Source organism: Leptinotarsa decemlineata, unplaced genomic scaffold (assembly GCF_025532065.1).
Source record: "Leptinotarsa decemlineata unplaced genomic scaffold, Ldec_3_MD MMD2_tig00026316_RagTag_RagTag, whole genome shotgun sequence".
NCBI lineage: Eukaryota > Metazoa > Arthropoda > Insecta > Coleoptera > Chrysomelidae > Leptinotarsa > Leptinotarsa decemlineata.
The window spans coordinates 2,608,987-2,628,229 of record NW_027412685.1 but is presented as its reverse complement, the minus strand read 5'-3'; the positions used below and the strand labels follow the sequence as shown (position 1 = coordinate 2,628,229).

Below are 19,243 nucleotides of genomic sequence, written 5' to 3'. Positions count from 1 at the left end.
GCTTTCTTTGCATAAAAACAAACCAATTACCTCCTCGATATCGATGTCAATTCTACGGTTGATTGACATTAACGCCAAACCGTTTAGTCGTTCCTGGCTTGTGGAGTTTCTTAAATAAGTTTTGAGGCGTTTCAGAGAAGAGAAAGTCCTTTCAAGGGTATATGTGGAAACAGGTAGTGTCGCCAAGATCTTTGAAAGTTTGTACGCACATTGTTGTAAGGTTTTTCCATTGTGTTTCGGGAAAGATTTTTTCAATATTCTCTTTCAAGCACTTGGTTCGTTTTGCCAAGGACTTAATAAAATTTTTAACGGATTTCATAATTCCAATAGTATCTCTATCTGTAGAGTAGAGAGGGTGAGTGTAGGCCTACAACACTTAGGCCACATGCGACCTATTGTACATCCTCCCAAGGAGTTGTCATCGTCGATCCTGTCTTTTCCAGGAAGGTGGATAGGTCACTAGTAGACATCTCCTTTATATCGGCAGGTGTAGGCCAAGACTCGCCAAGACTCTCTTATTGACGATAACTCCGGACACTCGCATAAGACATGTCTGACAGTTTCATCTTCCTTTTCACACATCCTGCATAGAGGTGTGTCCACTAGCCACAAATTATGGAGGTATTTTCTTAATTGACAGTGGCCAGTCAGAAATCCTACTGTTAAGCGTAAATTTTTCCTGGTCATCGCTAGATAATTCTTCGGCGCCAGCTTCCCAGGGACGCCCAAGGTGATCCTGGCAAGAGTGCATCCTTTGATTTCATCCCATCTCTTTAAGGATTGAGCATGGGTGTAACGTTTGGCTAGTTCTGCAATTTTCGAAATCATCAGGCCGAAGGTGCCACTGGGTCCTAAAATTCTTAGTCCAGCCGCTTCCTTGGCTGAAGAGTCGGCAATGAGATTACCTCTACTCCTGTCGTGCCCTCTAATCCACCTCAGGATAATGATATTATCTACCGAGACTTTAGGCTGAATCTTGGTGGCACTCTAGTACTAGCCCTGAGGTAACACGTTGTCTGTTCTAGGCTAATGTGGCTTGTCTGCTATCAGTGCAGATTGTTATTTTTTTGCCAGAAATTCCTTTCCTGGTTATTTGTTTTGTGGCGATTGAGATACCAGCCAATTCTGTTTGAACCACGCTGGTATTTTTCCCATTCTCCACTCAATCCTTAGGCTTAGTGATCTGGAGTACACTTCACATCCTGAGCCTTCTTTGGTTTTTGAGCCGTCTGTATATATACGTATTGCATTTGTAGCATCTGACTTTGTGTTCTGTTTTATTTGTATTTTGTAGGGTTTATTAAACACAAACCTTGGTACAATTGCATCACTGGTTGCATGCAGCAGAGGTTGCACAGTGTGCGCTTCTCGCCATAGGCTCAGCCACAATTGACCCATTTCTACTTCGAGGTTTACACCAGCCGTGTGCAATCGTAACATGGCCATTAACACAACCTTCTTAACGTACAGGTCCAGAGGGAACATATCAGTAATTAATTCCATTGCCGAGGTTGGTGTTATTCTCATGACTCCTGCGATGTTTAAACAACAAGCCAATCGTTGTATTTGATATAATTTTTGGATGACCGTTGCTTGTAGAACTTTCGGGGGGGGGAGATCAATCCCCCTTGATCCCCCCTGGCTACGACCTTGCTTCTGCATTTCTGTACTACGATGGGTTCATCGATTTGTTCTCATGAATGCACCTATTAGTCCATTCGAAAAGTTTGCTCGTTTCTATTGGTTGTAACAATCCATCAGTAATTTTCTGTTGAACATAAGGACTTGTCTATAGGTATAGTTTGCCAAATGTAGAAAGAGACTTGAACGCACAATCTGTGCGTTCTCTGACAGAGCGCATGAATTTAAGAAGTTTTTCTACATTTGATAAATTGTAGGTGAGCAAATTATTTTAAAACGAAGTTTATATAACATCTCTGCTTTTTCTTGAAACCCAAAAGTCGCGAGATCTACAGAGTTTGTCACAAACTCAATTCGTCAGTTCTCTGTGGTATGAATAGAGACAAATCCCAGAAAGGATCAAAGGTTACTCATGAGTATCCACAGTGTGTGAACTTCATCGTGGATTTCAATTGACCAACGAAATTATCGACAATCTTAGAGTTATGCATTCTCAAATATGCGAGCCATGTCTCTTGTGCTTTTCCGCTGTCGCTCAATTTTTTGTCAATCTCTGTTATGATCGGTTTAGGTTACTCATTAATTCTATTAACATCTTCACGTGAACCTTCGGTAAGATAAGGAAGGAACTCCTGGGCGTTTTGATGGGCTTTACCCATGAATCGAGGAGTAAAACTATGAATCTGATTTTTTTTAAGGAGACTATTCATTACTCTATATCAAGTGAATCTTCTAACCACAATTATTTTATGACTTCTGCAAACGCTTTGATTGAAGCACCCTCCGTCCTAGAAATACTAGTATTTATATCTTTCATGAATTCATCCTTTTTCAAATATTCCAATAACCATCACGTGTTTGATAAACATTGGATTACGCTGTTCATGAAACAGATGTGGCCAATATTTTCCAGCCCATGTAGCCCAAGGATTTTGATTGAAAAATTTATTACTGGACAATTCAAAATATCTTTGAAAATCATTTCAGAATTTTGCTGAGATGAAATATATTTTCCATTTGCCTTTGTTTTAATTCCATGAAGTGGTTTATTACTTCCTTTCTTTTCTTTACAAAGTTGATTTTCAGGAAACATGTGAATTCTATCAAGTTTTTTAGAATCAGGAAGAGTGCCAAAAAACGAAGCCGCATTTTCGCTTTGAATGGCTGTACTGATTTTTTGAATTAGAAAAGATGTGGCTCTTGGTTCGTGAGTTTCATCGGTTACCTTTTTTCCAATTTCGTTGATGAAAGATAATGCTTCAGAGCCAAAAACACCAAAAGTGTCAACAACTATTGGGCGAAAAATATAATCATTTCCTAATTTCTGATATTTCCGTAGTTTCGAACTTTCTTCTAAAGAGGCAGCAGCACTGGCTTTCACAGAAGTAGCAGAAAGATAGCAAGTTTCTAATGCATATACACAAGTTAAGTCCCACACAACATATTTACCGTTTTTCCATGGAAAAAGTGTCATACCATCCGGCCGGTTTCCGTCGTCTCGATTTGTACCTATGGGTTCTAAAATCGCAGGAATTTTTGCTGAAGTTGGAGCCCTTTTGATTAGATCATTTATTGCACAATGGCGAGAGAAACTTCCAGCGCTAAAACGGCAGCTCAACCCTTGAGCTAGTCTACTATTCAAAAAAATTGACCGTGGTTAAGACCTCGGTTATGTAATTTGCAATATTGCAGACTTTCGAAATAAACCATCGTATACAGGATGCTGTCTATTTATCGTTTTGGCAATTTTTTTTGTTCGTAGTCCACATTAATAAAATGGGTAAAAAATAAAGCTCCACTAAGATGGCCATAACTTCAAATCTAGATGTATTTTTCAATGCTGAACAACTTTTCTGAATAACATTTTCCTAGATTTTTCAAAATAAGAGTACTTTAATCTTGTCTCAAAATCAAATATTTAAAGGCTCCTCGTATATTAAGTGTGATTTACTGTATTTTGTTTGTGCATTTTCAGTTTTGGGGGATGCACAAACTTTTATCAAGAATAACTTTTTATCGAAAAATCGTTAATAAATACGTTTTCCATATGGTGCATACTTTGGGGATGACACTGTATATTTCTAAATGGTGTCTTCGTATTTTCAAGAATAGGGATAGTTCTGTGAAGAATTCTGATGAACATCAAGTCAACGCTTGTGCCTAAAATCAATTCCATTTACCTATTTAAAAATGCCACTGCTCTCATACTAATAATGGCTTACGTGCGTTCAACAAATCACCAAATGAATTAGGAAATAAAAAAATGTTTTTCGATATCGAGTCTTTGGCGAGTCTCTGTATTTAAAATCTCTGAATGTGACCTTGATATATCTCTATTGTATGTTTTTTCTTGGCTATTCCAATTTAATAAATTATAATCATTAATATTCCTATTACTATGTTTGCAGAGTTGAATGCAGTAGTTGCTCAATAAATGAACTTGAGGGCCTTGAATCAAAATATTAGGTACAAAGCCATATACAGATTGATTACGAACTTGGTAATGAAAATGTATTAGAAATTGATAAAAACGGTCATACTACAATATATAGAAAAAAACTGTTTGGCTTTTACTCCTTCATAACTATACAATGAACTTTGAAAGGAAGACAGAAAGCAAATAAGTTCTAAATAACCTATCCACGAAGATGTCTAGATCATACAAACAAGTTAATTTCAGATCAAACTGAAAGAAAGAACCTTCCAAAAACAACTACTTTCACATGAATATTTAATTACATGAAACAAAAAAATACTCTCGAAACAACTACCTTCAAATGGACATTGAATTGAATGAGAATCACAGTTTCCTATTCAGTTTGTAATCTGAACATTTGTTTGTTACGTTACGATACAAAATTATAGTTACATGGAACACTATCATCCTAAATGGTACACCGCTTTCAATTTAAAAAAGATTCGTATGGCTGGGATTTAATCGAATAAGCGAATGAATGTCATGTCATCGACGACATAAAGTTGTAATTTTATGAATGAATTGAGTGTTTTTTCTTAAATGTTATCGAGATTTGGTACTGAAGAGCTGATAAGACAAGTGTTTTTCGGGTTAACATCGGATATCTACTAGTGAGGATGATAGTGTGACATTTTAAATAATTGTACCAATCTGAAAAAGAGATTTAGGAAAAATACCAAAGTTGCACCATGGTTAACAAACTCTTTACTGAAAATGATTAACGAAAAAAATTGTTTATTCAAACCTAGTCTCAAATACCCTGACAGCATTCTATTAAAAACCGTTACAAAAGTTTGAGAAACAAAGTCACCAATTTGATAAAAACCACCAAGCAAAATTACTATAGGAACAAAATAGAATACAAAAAACCAAATACCAAACAAGTATGGAATATTGTGGAAGAAATCACCGGCACTAAACCTAAATCAACCACAATTGGACCAATAAAAAATGATCAGGGAGTACTTCTAACAAACAACAGAGACATAGCCAATGAATTCAACGATAATTTCGTAGATATTGGAAAGAAATTGGCAAATAAAAATAAAATAACAAAATTATAACCTCGTTTTTCATCCAAACATTTTACCAAACTCTTTTGTCTTAAGCCTAAGTGATAAAAATGAAGTAAACGCTTTAATCTGCGACCTTAAAAACAAAAAGGCGGTAGAAAAAGACGAAATTGAAGCAGTAGTGACTCCTATCCATAAAAAAAGAGATGAAACTGAAATCACAAACTATAGACCAATCTTGCTTATCACCCATATCTGTCAAAAATTTTCTAAAAATTGCTAAAGAAAAGAATAAACTCATTTATAACCAAATACGAATTGATTTCAGATAGACAATTGGCTTTAAAGAAAAAACCTCTACCGAAGACGCGATTCTTGAACTGACAGAATTGATACATAAATACTTGGAGAAAGTTAAACCTTCTCTATGTATATTTATAGACCTAACGAAGGCTTTCGATACTGTCGATCATCAACTACTCCTACAAACTTTAGAAAATAATGGTATCATAGGGAACTACCAAACGATTTTTGAAAGCTATCTTCGAAATAGAATGCAAGTTGTGCGAATTGCAGATACAATTAGCAATCAAAAACAAATAGAATGTGGAGTCCCACAAGGTACGGTACTGGGTCCTCTGTTTTTCAATTTATATCTAAATGAATTTTTCAATTTAGACAGCGTTGGGAAAATAAGTGGCTACGCAGACGATACTGCGATATTCTATGAGGCAGACAATTGGCTTGATTTGAAAAAGAACGTAGAAACAGATTCCCACTTGCTGAAAAAATGGTTTGACCGAAGGTTCCTGACAGTGAATCTGGAAAAAACAAATTTTCTTCCTTTTAGCTGCAATCTATCCAATTATTGTCCATTTGAAACTCTTGATGTCGACGAACAAGGAAAAATAATAAAAATAGATTTCCTGAAAGAAATCAAATACTTGGGCATTTACATAGATAGAAACTTAAGGTAGGACTCTCTTATAAAATATGCAATACAAAACTGCAAACAATGCTTCACAACTTCCGTTCCTTGAAAAATTACTTACCTCACAAAGAACTTAATCAATTACGTAGTTCCCTAGTAGAGAGCCATTTGAGATATAGTATAACAAACAGCATGGGGATCAGCTCTGCGTGTACACCTCAATCCGTTAGAGATATTACAAAGGAGATTCATGAAGTTGATCATGTCTAGAAATTTACGTTTCTCGTCAGATCTCCTGTATAAAGAGTGTGAAGTTATGGATATGAGACAATTATATTACTATTGTTCAAATGTGAAGTATCATTTCAGCAAAAATAAAGCATCATCACGAAACCACGATTATAACACATGACATCGCGACCAACTATCCTATCCTACTGTTGAAAAGTCAATTTCACAAAGAGCATATTCTTTCATGGCAACTAAATTATATAACACCGTATTTCACAAAATAAAAAATTCTCATTCTAAACCAATATTCAAAAAACAAATAAGAAACACATTCTCGAAAAAGATAGACAATTTAAAAAAATCTGTTAGAGTGAAATAAGTTAGTCTTAATCAAATTCATCCCAAAGTTGTATCATACTGTATTGTAAGTAGCATAATCTTATCCATATTGCCTAAGATTCCATCTATTTGTACATTAATATTTTATTTTTATAGAACGTGTAATATTTGTCTAAGGTTTTATCTATTTTTCTTACTTTTTGTTTGTCTAGTATTTAATCGGCCTATTTTAACTCAAGCCGAAATATAATTTGCTTAACTATAATACCAAATTCACAAAATTCAATTAATCGTTTTGTAGTTTCTACTCCATGAAGGCCATACTTACTTTTATACAAATATTTATGTACTTACATATTCTCTGTAACTTCTTGTGAAACAAGAGCTCTGCTCTTACCGCCAAATCACTTTGTTCACATATTTTGTTTTATTGTACTCTAATCTGTACACGTTGTGAATAAAGTTATTAGTATTATTATCATTAATTGAAATTTCAGCTCTTTCATATGCTATACTGTGTGGCAATCATGTGAATGATATCTGATTCGATTCCATAACTAATATTTGGAGTACAAACCTAATAGGAAAAAATGTTTTTGAAATATTTCAATGATTACATAAAAGTATTTGTTTCGAAAGTATTTTCTTAAGTTAATGCAATGTTTATATGAAAAAAGCTGTTTCGAGAGGGCTTTTCTCTTCTAGTTTGTGTTTGACAGTTATTCTTTGCATGATGTAAACATCTTTGTATAGAGTTAATTTTTTTGAAAGTGATTGCTTTCTTCCTTTCTTTGGAAGCTTCCCCCTTTTTTGTATGGAGGTGGATAAATTGAAAGCCGAAACCTTTCCCAAATATTATAGTAGCCCTTGTTGAGTCTTTCCTTGTTATGAAGATAACTATTTCCTCTTCTAGTATGTGAAATGTATAGTGCTTAATATGCTATGCTAAAGGTTTTATCATGTGTATAGGCGGCAAGGGATGCAAACTAAAATATTTTTGAGAGATTATATTTCTTAGTATTATTCAACTAACTAACACATTTTTTACATACTCACTCGATCAATGCAAATCTATTCACATATACATACTTACTATTTGCTTTCCACAAAAAGGAAAATAGAGTCGATATCTATATAGGTATATTAAGATATGTACAAAACATTGTAGGTACTTTAAATCAGACAAGGTTGATTCAAAACTGAAAAAAAATTACACAGGTAGGATTTCAAATTCTTCAATAAACATTACATTCATTTGTTATATCGAATGCAGTCACGGTTATGTCCTATGTAGGAGAGATTAGAAACAAATACATTATTTTTAATAGTTGATCAGTCATTCTGAACCAAATATAATAATTTTTCTGGATCTGTTTAAATTCAAATTGAATTCATATAATATCATGATAATATAGCCCATTTTCAGGAAAAGGCAAAAACCGACTGAGTTTCCATGGCTGAAATTACTGTCCTACGTAGGAGAGATTAGAAATAAATATATCATTTTTGAATGTTTAACAAAATCATTCTTGGCATAATAGAAGGAACTAAAATAATTTCCTTTGATCCCTTCATATTTGAATTCAATATATATTTTATATTATAATAATATATGAAGAATGAGAAACGAAACTTCCTATGTTTTTGTACCACTTGTATTCGTAACTATCGTTACAAATATAAGTGGTATAAAAACATAGGAAGTTTTATTTCTCATTCTTCATTAATGACATACTATCATGTAGTAACAGCTATATCCGTCAATTTATAACAATATAGTCCATATTCAGGCAAATGCGAATTCCGACCTCCGAGTTTCTTTGGGTGATGTACCACTTGGTGAAAAATCGTCATCAAAAGAAACCTGAAAATATGAATACTTCTATAACAATTTGAATTGAAGAGGTTATATTTTTAGGAGTGATTAATTTTTGGGAAAGAAAGTTTTTGGCTTTCTACTACTCCATCTTGATACAAAAAATGTGGGAATCTTCCAAAGAAAGCAAGAAAGTAATCAATTTGAAAATAAGTAACTCTATTCATGGATGTGTAGATCATGCAAATAACTAACTTTAAGACACAAACTGAAAGAAGGCCCTCCTGAAACAGCTACTTTTATATAAACATTGTATTACACAAAAGAAAAAAATTCTTTCGAAACAAATAGTTTTATATGAACACTGAATTATACAGAAAGAATTTCGTGTAATTGTTCATATGAAAGTAGCTGTTTCAGGAGGGCTTCCTTTCAGTTTGTGTCTGAAAGTTACTTCTTTGCATAATCTACACATCCATGTATAGAGTTACTTATTTTCAAATTGATTACTTCCTTCATTTCTTTGGAAGATTCCCACAATTTTTTGTTCCAAGATGGAGTAGTAGAAAGCTAAAAACTTTCTATAACAACATATTGATCAGTGTCACTATATTCGTTTGGCTTCAAATCCGAATGAAAAAAGTGACACTGAAAACCTTGGCCCCGAAAGCCTCAACCATTTACATGTATCAATTTTAAAGTAACTGAAAAATGATTGGGCACTAAACCAATAAATATTGCTTTTACTTTTTTTACATTTAATTTTTGTAGTTCAATGGTTGTTGAATATAGTAACCTTTCCACAACTTTTATTATCAGGCAAAGTTATTCCAATATTTATTAAAAAAAAACAGACAATGAGTAGAAAATTATAGACCGATTATAGCGCCCTCCTCATCTTCAAGAATATTTGACTTTATCAAATAAATGACTTTATCATTTTAGAACTTCTCATGAAATTTGCAGAAAAACACATCTCCTCTCATAATCAATATTGTTTTTTCATCACGATATGAACAAATACGGCCTTGCTGTCTTTTTTCGAAAAACTTTTACTTATCTAAGGTTGGACGGAAGAGCAAGTTTTGTCTATGTTTTGAACATAGACGAAAAATGAATCCTGCCATTTGATAAGAGCTATATATGTACTGGTTACCTATGTATGAACTTATCAATAAAACCCAGTATTATCATTATTATTATATGATTGTGAGCGGTGAATGTCCTGCTGGGGTTTTCTGTGACTAGAGCAGGGCTATTGACTGCGTCAAACACGATATTCTCCTAGACAAATAGGCCTTTTCATCACAACTCTTTTGTGCGCGCATGCGTCAGTATCAGCCATCTTTTTCTTACAGTTTTTTGTAAACAACCATGTTAAAGAGCCCGCAGCTCATATTTTAAAAATTATAATATAAATTGAAGTTGATTAATTGTAAAAGAAGTTGAAAAAAAATTAAGTAGTGAGTCAAAATAATCAGAAAAAAATTTTTATACTCCATTATGATTATGTTATCTGTAGGAAAAGGAACAACAAAACGGTGTTGTTATGGACTATATGTAAAAGTGATACACGATACAAATCATTCAAAACCAACACATACTATTTTATAAATTTTCCAAAGCCTTGTCTTGGATATCACAAAAAAAATAATCAACTCATCAAGCAAATTACATATTGGAGCATGTACAAAATGTGAATTATGGGTGAAAAAATGTGACAGGAGTGACCGAGGCTTTAAATCTATGATGATGTTACCAAGGATACTTATATTTCATTGGAGAAAGAGGTCCAACTGAACAAAACCTAGATCCTTTAAGCTATCAGGAATTTCAACATACGTACATTAATCCTTATTGCATTTTTGACTGTAAATTTCATAAATTTTATATTTATTATGTTGTATTAAATATTTCCCTCTGATAAACATTACTAAACATATTCAATTCAGTATTCACATATTTGTCTAATTAATAATGTCATATGTACAGCCTCAAAATATTATTGGCTTGATTTATTTATTAGTTGGTTGGTCGGTAGCCAAGCGGTTCGGAGTGGGTTATTTGTTCACTCACTCGAATTGACTGCCGTGTTGGTCGGTGGTTCAAGCCCTAGTCTGAACGATCGATCTTCACTTGCTATCGTCCAACCCGTGTTAGGAATCACACGTTAAAAGGTAAGACCTCGATAATCCTTAGCTCGCACAAGTTTCGACTTCTGAGGGTTGTCGTTCGTAGGGGTGCGACAGCTGGTTAACGGAAAAACATATTTTAAACATATTTTTTAAACATAAGTAATACTCTTGTCAACTGAAATATATTTTCAATTACATCAAATAAATTGACATTATTAATAAGAATAAAACTGTAAATACTATTTTTTTTATATGTTTTTAGATACCTAACCTCTCACTCAGCTCACTTTTTTTTTTGTGGACGGCCATGACGTTTTGACCACCTTTTTAATTGTTCACAATTATGAGCCTCAACTGAATTATAAACTAGGGAAGCACCATCAATGGGTTTTTCCAATAATTTATTCGTTTATAGAGATAATATTCCTTGCCCAGCCATTGTTGATTAAAACAGTACGAATGTTTTGAATTACCGCCATTTCAGTATGACGGCTACGCTTGCGCTCGTCTTATGATGAAAAGGCCTATTACTCGTGTATGCTCATGGAATTCGTGGAGTTGCTTCAGATGTGATTGTTCATTTTTAATTGAGAATAATTTCTCAGTAAGACATCAAGAGTCAACTCATGTATACTACGAAACGATTCTGAACAATCCCGTATTGATATAGGAGTTCGGCATGGATCCGTGTTAGGACCGATATTGTTTCTGATCTATACCAATGAAAGAAATGAATTCGTAAACAGACTGCATTGTTGTCGGAAAGTGAATGGTGAACATCTTGAGCATTTATTGGAATCAACTGAAGTGACTTTTGAATGGATTTTTTCATTGAAATTATGTTACTTATCGTTTGTTTGCAGATTCTCCAAAACTGCTGATTACTTAGGAATGGTCGATTCGTATTCCAAAAAATTAAACAGTGTTAGATAGAGTATCAAAATGCCTTTTTATGTAAATTTCATCCGATCATTCTAAAATTAAAAATGGAGCGGACTTTTTACGTCAGCACTGATTAACGATGAGTCCAGTGAGTGGACGTGTGTGATAGTTCACCGAACGTGTTTATCTCTAAACCTAACTTGTTCTAACCTAACATAACATGTTTATCTCTGAAGAGAAATAAATACGTTACTCATAGTCAATGAGGGATGGCCACTAAGATGCATCGCTAACAAACCTCATTGGTAATAATCTTTTGTGACTCCGATATTTTTTTGTATTAACATGAGAGGGTGTTTGAAGGTGATTGATAATGTTTCATGATGAATTTCATTACTTCGGACTTCCATTGTCTAATATTATATAAAATGATTCAAAATCCCTAAAAGAACTAATACAAATGAAAAATGAAAAACAATAGCTAAAAATAACAATTATATTAAGCAAACAAAACCATGAAATAAAATACAAGAGAAAAATAGAAAAATTAAACAAATAATAAAGAATAAAAAATAAAGGGATTCAAAGCCAAGTTACTTTACTACGTTTCGATTGTCAGTATCCCAACTAGCAATTTCGTATTTTATAATAGTTGCGGAAACGTTTCGGAGAAACAAATTATAAAACTACATTTCTTCCAGAAATGTTTTCAAAGTGTTTATAAAACTGCTATAAATAGGAAATTGGCACCGTTATATAAAACATTATAGTTATTATCAATATTTTGTAAGGCCTTTTAGAAACACTACAAAACAGTTTTATAAACATTTTGGCAGTTACTATAAAATTTTTCTTATACTCTTGAAATGTAGTTTTGTAATGACTTCCCTTACTGCACTTTTGCAACATATTCAAGCGATACTTGTAAAATAATCAGAAGACAGTTTTATTAGAGTTTTTAGTAGTTCCAAGTAGGCGTTATAACATATAATTTAGCCGAAAACGATAACAATAAAATAAAAAAGTGTAAAAAATGTTTTCTTGAAGACGCAAGAAGTAATTTTGTATTGGACACTAGGAAAATATATTTGATATGTCACCAACTGAAAACTAAGAAATAGAAAGGTTGAAGCCATTTTGAAATTTCACTTTTGCACTCATAAAACTGTCAAAGACATTGTTTGTGTTTCGAAGATTGATATTTTTACTGCAAATGAAATTTTATTGACAAATATATAGTCTATTATTGGCAAAATTTAAGAGCGCCATTCATTTATAAATGTTTTCGGTAAAATTATTAATTATACTTCACTTATAATTAATTATTAATTATACTTATAATTCACTCTGTTGAAGTATTAATTTTCTAGTCACAAACTTAACTCACTTTATTCTACATAATATAATGTTATGATATTTATGTAATTTTCAGCTGTAAATATCACTATATGTGCGGTATTTCATATTTTCAACTCATTTAATTTCAGTATCCCGGATCGCTATCATTTAAAATGGCGTCGTTCAATGAAATGAATTGGTATCAGTAGCAAACATCTCAATGTATTTTAGCTACTATGTTACCCCTATAAAACTGTTAAGAAACACTTAGTTCTGGGAGTGATGGTATTGCGGCAGAGTCGGACTACTTTTAAAGCTGTAGGTTTCTACAAAAGCGCTTGTATGAATAAAGGATTTCTCACATACAATTTGGATAAATATTATCTGTCGGGATGTGTTGGCTAAAAAGTTTCTTTCATCGATTATAAAGGCTAAACGACGGATTTTAACCGTTATAATAACCTTTTCCTGTTTTTCGCAAAGAAATTGAAGCACTAGGTTTGGTGAGATAGTTTTAAGTGTTTTTTTATTATTTTCAATATACAGGGCGACTCAAAGCTTCCAGAAAGTTTTCTTATGGAACACTAAGTCATTTTTTCATCTATTTGAAGCACTTTGAACTGAATCTAAAACTATTATATACCCCCCAATAAATGTTCAAAATGGCCTCCATTGAGTTATTCATTTTTATTTATATATTCGGAATACAAACAGAAAAAGCCACTACAGTATCCACACGATGGAATTATTATCAAATTGAAAGTATAACATATATATATACACATACATATGCATACCATAGTGTCTAAAATTAAGCATGAATTGCAAATATTGAATTTACTTATGGGGTACCTATACTCAATAAAAAGCAAATATTTAGAAGTTGCTGGAGAACTAATTTCCACCACGATATCGATGGTGTCCCACTTGAATAACTGAACAAAAATATTCTTACTAAACATAACTAAAATTTTGAAGAATTTTTCGAAGCTGTGATTAGGAATCGATGTCAGCTGGTTGTTCTTGAATGCTGCATTTTATTCTTAGTGCCAGCAAATATATATTAGCAAAAGCAATTTGATTGTATAACAGTTATATTAGTGTTTTTGAATTGTAGTTAATATATCATACTATAAAATAGTTGGGAAATTATCATTGAAGTGACAATATGGTAATAAAAATAAAATAGTATCTGAAAGCATTTCAATAAAATATAATAATTTCATTAAAGCTACAGGAAACAGTTATAAAATAAGCTTGAAATAGTTTTATAACTATCATAAAAATCTCGCAGAAAAGTGTTATAAAACTGCTACATGACAAATTACTTTTATAGGAAATTAAGTGTTATAAGTTAGTCGCAAAAACGTTTCTGTAATAATTTCCTGACTATTTAATAATGGTTTTTTAATTTTATTTCATGAACGTTTCTGTTACAAATTTATAAAACATTTTTATTGCCTACAACTGTATTGTGTTCACCGATCATCTAATATAAAGTTGGAAGTAATTATAAAATGCTAATAAAATAAAACTGTTGCAACACCATGAAATTATAAAACAACTTTGCTGGTTGGGATCCCTAATCGGAAGACAATAGGCAATAGACAATGCTAAAAACAGCTGTTTAAAAAAAATCGGCGAGAACTTCATTAATGCAGAAATTCGTAAAAGGAGTAGTGTGCTTTCAGTACAAGATGATTTTTCAGCTTAGCTATAAAGGAATGTACGCTAATGGCAGATTAGATATTGTCGCTAAGAGCATTATAGAGCCTGACACACATCGATCCTGGATGATTCTGCGACACTGATAATCTAGTGAATGGTTGTTGTAGTTTATATTTATTACTAGTACGATAGTCATGATAGTGTCCACAAGTAGGAATATTAGTAATATTTTTCCTCACATAGACAATGCAGTGGTATATAAACAAACATGGTAAATTCATTCTAGCAATTTCAGCAAAGAGTGGTTTGCAGTGTTTTCTCTGGCATAACACCTTCATTGAGAGGGGAGTGGGAAAGAGAAAAATTTTATCCTGAAAGTTCAGAGCCTATGCATAGAAATGCATCCGGAGAGAAATGAGAATAGAGTGAGTGTATTCGGAAGTACTATTACCACAAAATAACACAGAATACAATGCAAAACTAAGTGTCTTCTACAAAAATATATAAATTTATTAATCGGTTTGAGAAATTTGAGTTAAATTTTTCATTCTATCACTATTTTTGTATCTTCAATTAACAATAAATTTCTAGAACGTTGTAAATGTATTAACTTATTGTACTATATGTTATTATGAAACGGTTATTATTACATTGTATAAAAATATTACATCGAATAAATGACAAGTAGAATTCGAATGTTTGTGATATTGATGTTTTTCCTGTGTTTGATGTTCAAATTATAACACCTAGATGTCGCCTACTCTACGAAAGTATACTTACCCAATGTGTGCTGACATTGTTTTGATTGGGTGGTTTATCAATACAGAAAAGATCATATTCGTTAAAAGGCTCTTCATCATCAAAGTCAATTAGTTTTTCTTCCTCAACGTTCTTGATAATGGCATTCGCTTTGTTCAAGTCATTTATAATATTCTCTTGTGTTTGAATGTTATTTTTGGTTGAATTGTTTATCGTTTGTGGCTGTTGTCGCCATGTTTCGTAAGCGGTGGTGAAAGCGTGAGCAACAGCTAACGTAACAGTTTCTGTAACTTTTCTTCTTGGGCATAGGAAAGCATGACACTCTGATGTTTTATCAGGATCTGTTGAAATGAATGAGAAGATCTGACGATGAGTTGGGTCCGTTGAACAATTGGATATCCTGAAAAATTATCACAATCTCAAATATAATTTGTTTTTAACGTACGATAAAATATGTTCTTATTTTGATGACGAAATAAGAATTATGCCGGCAAAAAATTGAAACTTCCTAAGGTGTTAATAAGAGTTTCTAGGAGAAGGAACCCTTTCACCGAGTTGGAATATATTTAGCAGAAATCATTATCTTTTCTTCAAGAAGATAGAGAGATTTGTATCTTCAACATATCTTACTGTAATGTAGAATTGGAACCCCAGACGCTTAATAAATTGAATAAATATATTTTCCGCAATCACCAGAACTCTATAACATTATTTCCGACGCACGTTTCACTAACCAAGCTCAGTTAGTGAGATTCGAGTAGAGTTCTGGTGTGGGACAAGTGTGAGAAATGTCGAATTTATTGAAAATACTAGTCCAAAAATGCATACTGTCCTACTACAAAACTTCAATTCCTCCCAAAGCATAAAAGAACTCAAAAATTATTTACATCAAAAATACAGGTAGAAAAATACATACTTAAGTCTCATTTACCTATGCTTGACCATAAAGCATATCCTGAAGAATTTACCGGCTTGCTTTATAACAGAAGAAGATACAAATTTGAAATGATATCATTATTATCATATCATTACTCGCCTATAGGGCGTTTGAGAAAAGATCTGATGAGTGTGAATGCGGTAATTCGTTTACTGACAGGTTATTTGAATTATCTATCCCTAACACAAATTATTTTTTCCTACACCTTATAACGACGGTTACCGTACCGGATTTGTTTATAAGAATAAATTGAAATAATACAGTGGCATATTAAGGTTCCATTAAAAATTTGAGATGAAGTAGTGGTGTTATCGAAAATTGTTTCGTATAAAAGTTGGGATTTTTTGGAATATCCTCCTATACACAGGGTACCCAGTATAGACATATCAAAGTTAGGTTTTTTTCATTTGGATTAACATATATTATTTTTCATAATCGGGTTCCGCCAGAAAAGTTATTTTGAAAAATATGTATGAGTATGTATCAAAATGTTCAGAAGTTATGACGTCAACTTGCTTGGTGAAATGCCCGTCGAAGAGAGTGTTGCAGTTCTGGTGTTTGAAGAAGTGCTTATTTGGAATTAATTTTTCGTCAGTTGTAAAATTTTACATTTCAACACAATCTTTGTTTGTGAAATCAGTCGAAGCGAAAGTCGGAAGTATGGAAATACGTTTCTTGTTGAAAGTGATCATAAGCTACTAGAGACTATTTTGAAGAAACCTCTTGATCTTGGAGTTTAAAGAGGTTAAGAATTAGCCTTCAATTTTATAATTTTGACGTCAAGTATAAACCAGGAGTTCAGATGTATTTTGCAGATGCCTTATTAAAGGCTAGTTTCGATGAACACACTTTTGATATGAATGAATCCTTAATTAACGTTCATAGTAATTTGATAGACTTAGGAAATGTTGTTGGTTGAAAAAATAATTAAATTGAAGGTGAAACAAAACATACTGAAGAAATGAAGATTTTACCGAAATATATCAGTCGAAAAGTCAGTAAGATGTTTTCGCAATTTTGAAGATGAGTTAGTTAAAAATGATAATGCGATATGATAAGGATGCCAAACAGTTATTCCAAAACTATAAGAAAAGGAATGTTTGATAGGTGGCACGTTATTTATATGATTATTAAAAACAATACTAAGATCTGAAAAATTGATATTTCAGCCATTTATTTATAGTTTGAATAGAACTGCCCGATACTTGATGAAAATCCATATTAAAACAGGTTACGCTTGAGGAAGCTATTGTATAGCGAAACACGTGTCGCAGTTTCTGTAAAACCCTTTATAGTGAAAATCTTACAATAAACTGTATTAATTAGTTATAATTATAGTTGTTGAATGACATTTAAAAAAATCAGAAGAAAACTCTTATAATAGGAAAAACTGCTAATATGTGTCTATTGCAAATTTCTCGAAATATTTATTCTAGGTGATACCACAAGTAAAGGAGTTATATTAAAAATCCAAGAAATTTCGGCAGAAGATGGTTTACCAGAAATATTTTGTAGTATTGGGAACCTTAAATCAAAAGTATCGATTTTCATGTACAGATGGGGAATTATGCATGAATTATCAAGTCCGAATTACCCACAATCCAACGGTTTTATTGAGAGGTGACTTCAAATAAGAAAAAAACTTGAATTGAAAAGCATATAATGATAAAAATGGTATATATCTAACATTGTTGTAATACAGAATACACCAGTTAGTATTAGTGAGCTAATTTCACAAGTTCAACTTTTATCCAGTATATATGAAGGCTACTCATCTGTTATTTAAATTTAGTGAATTTAAGTGTTGCTATTGAAAAAATATACAAACAGTAGGATTATTACTGATAATTACATTCCAGAAATATTGCAATAGATCCACTTAAGATTTGTATGTGTTACAAATTAATGATTATGTTGTAGTTCTGCATAATAATTTTTGAGAACCATCGCTGCTTGCTGATATAGATCAGAACATACCTAGAACTTAGAACCTATACTGTGGAATCGAGTCAGAAATGAAATTTCAGAAAAATAACTTTCCATACCAATTTCTCATTTTATGTTCATTCTGGGGTACAGTCAGGGTATCTGAATCTTATAAATATGATGATAATTCACATAACCGTTATTATTGTTTCATACGCTTCGTTTTTTTTGTTACTTTTTTTTGAGAAGAAGTATTATATCCAGAAAATGAAGTCACCTTGTGAATATTAATATAAGTGAGACGGATTTTTTTGTGTTTCTAAAAGAGGAGATATGAAAAATTAATGTAAATATAACAATGAAGGATCCTGTGAATTGGGCTACCCATCGGGCGCGTCCTTAGGTAGCGGATAGGGGAACGGCCAGGTGACTGGAGGCCCTGTCCGGGAAGCCTCCTGGTCAGTGGCAGAAATAAGTAGGGTGAGGGAAACTAAAACTCCCCAAAAGCCTTTGCAAAACACGCCACTGTAAACCGACAGCTGAATAGCCGCAGGGTGATATGCGGTCACGAACGATTTCCTTGGAAAACTGGGCGAAACCTCATGGTAATCAGACTACCTTGGTAATGCGGGCTCTGTCAGAGGTGACCAACTCTTCCCTTGTTACTCGTAGGAACACACATGAATGAGACAAACACAAAAACTGAAACAACAAAAACAGAAACCAATCCCGCGGCTGTACAGAAGTGCTCACCTCAATCTAAGGCAGTGGCTGGGGATGAACAGAAATGTCCACACCAATGTACCACTTAGAATGAGGCTGGACATAACAGATCACCTCCTGATGTAATACAATGGCCAAGAGGTAAGCGCATTTGCAGTGCCGAGGCCAAAAGGAGAAAGAGAGCGAAAGAGACAGGAGTGGCAGCAACTACAAGTGCACCCTCCTCCTTCCCCACTCGACCTCCAACAGCAAGGGCACTTCCCGCGGCGGTCGCCAAGAGCTCCGTCTTGAATACAGGCAAGGAACCGGCTGCCCCTGCAGAAAAGCTCCCTCACTTGTGCACCTCCACGGAGGGAACCCCAAGAAGGTTGAAGAAGCCGCCCAACGACAGTAATGTCGCTGCACTTCCCAAAACTTTCGCGTAGGCC

At 33.2% G+C, this 19,243-nt stretch overlaps 1 protein-coding gene across 1 annotated transcript in view; it reads right to left on the bottom strand.

The window, feature by feature from the left end:
- Positions 1 to 7,625: 7,625 nt before the first annotated feature.
- The window catches only part of LOC111516325 (low density lipoprotein receptor adapter protein 1-A), a 59,621-nt gene continuing 48,003 nt past the window's right edge, over positions 7,626 to 19,243 (bottom strand). The window contains exons 4-5 of the mRNA XM_074181848.1: positions 15,251 to 15,629; positions 7,626 to 8,495 (exon numbers count right to left, since the gene is read on the bottom strand). Of these exons, the coding sequence (XP_074037949.1) occupies positions 8,418 to 8,495; positions 15,251 to 15,629 (457 nt within the window). The 3' untranslated portion in view covers positions 7,626 to 8,417. The remainder of the gene's footprint in view (positions 8,496 to 15,250; positions 15,630 to 19,243) is intronic.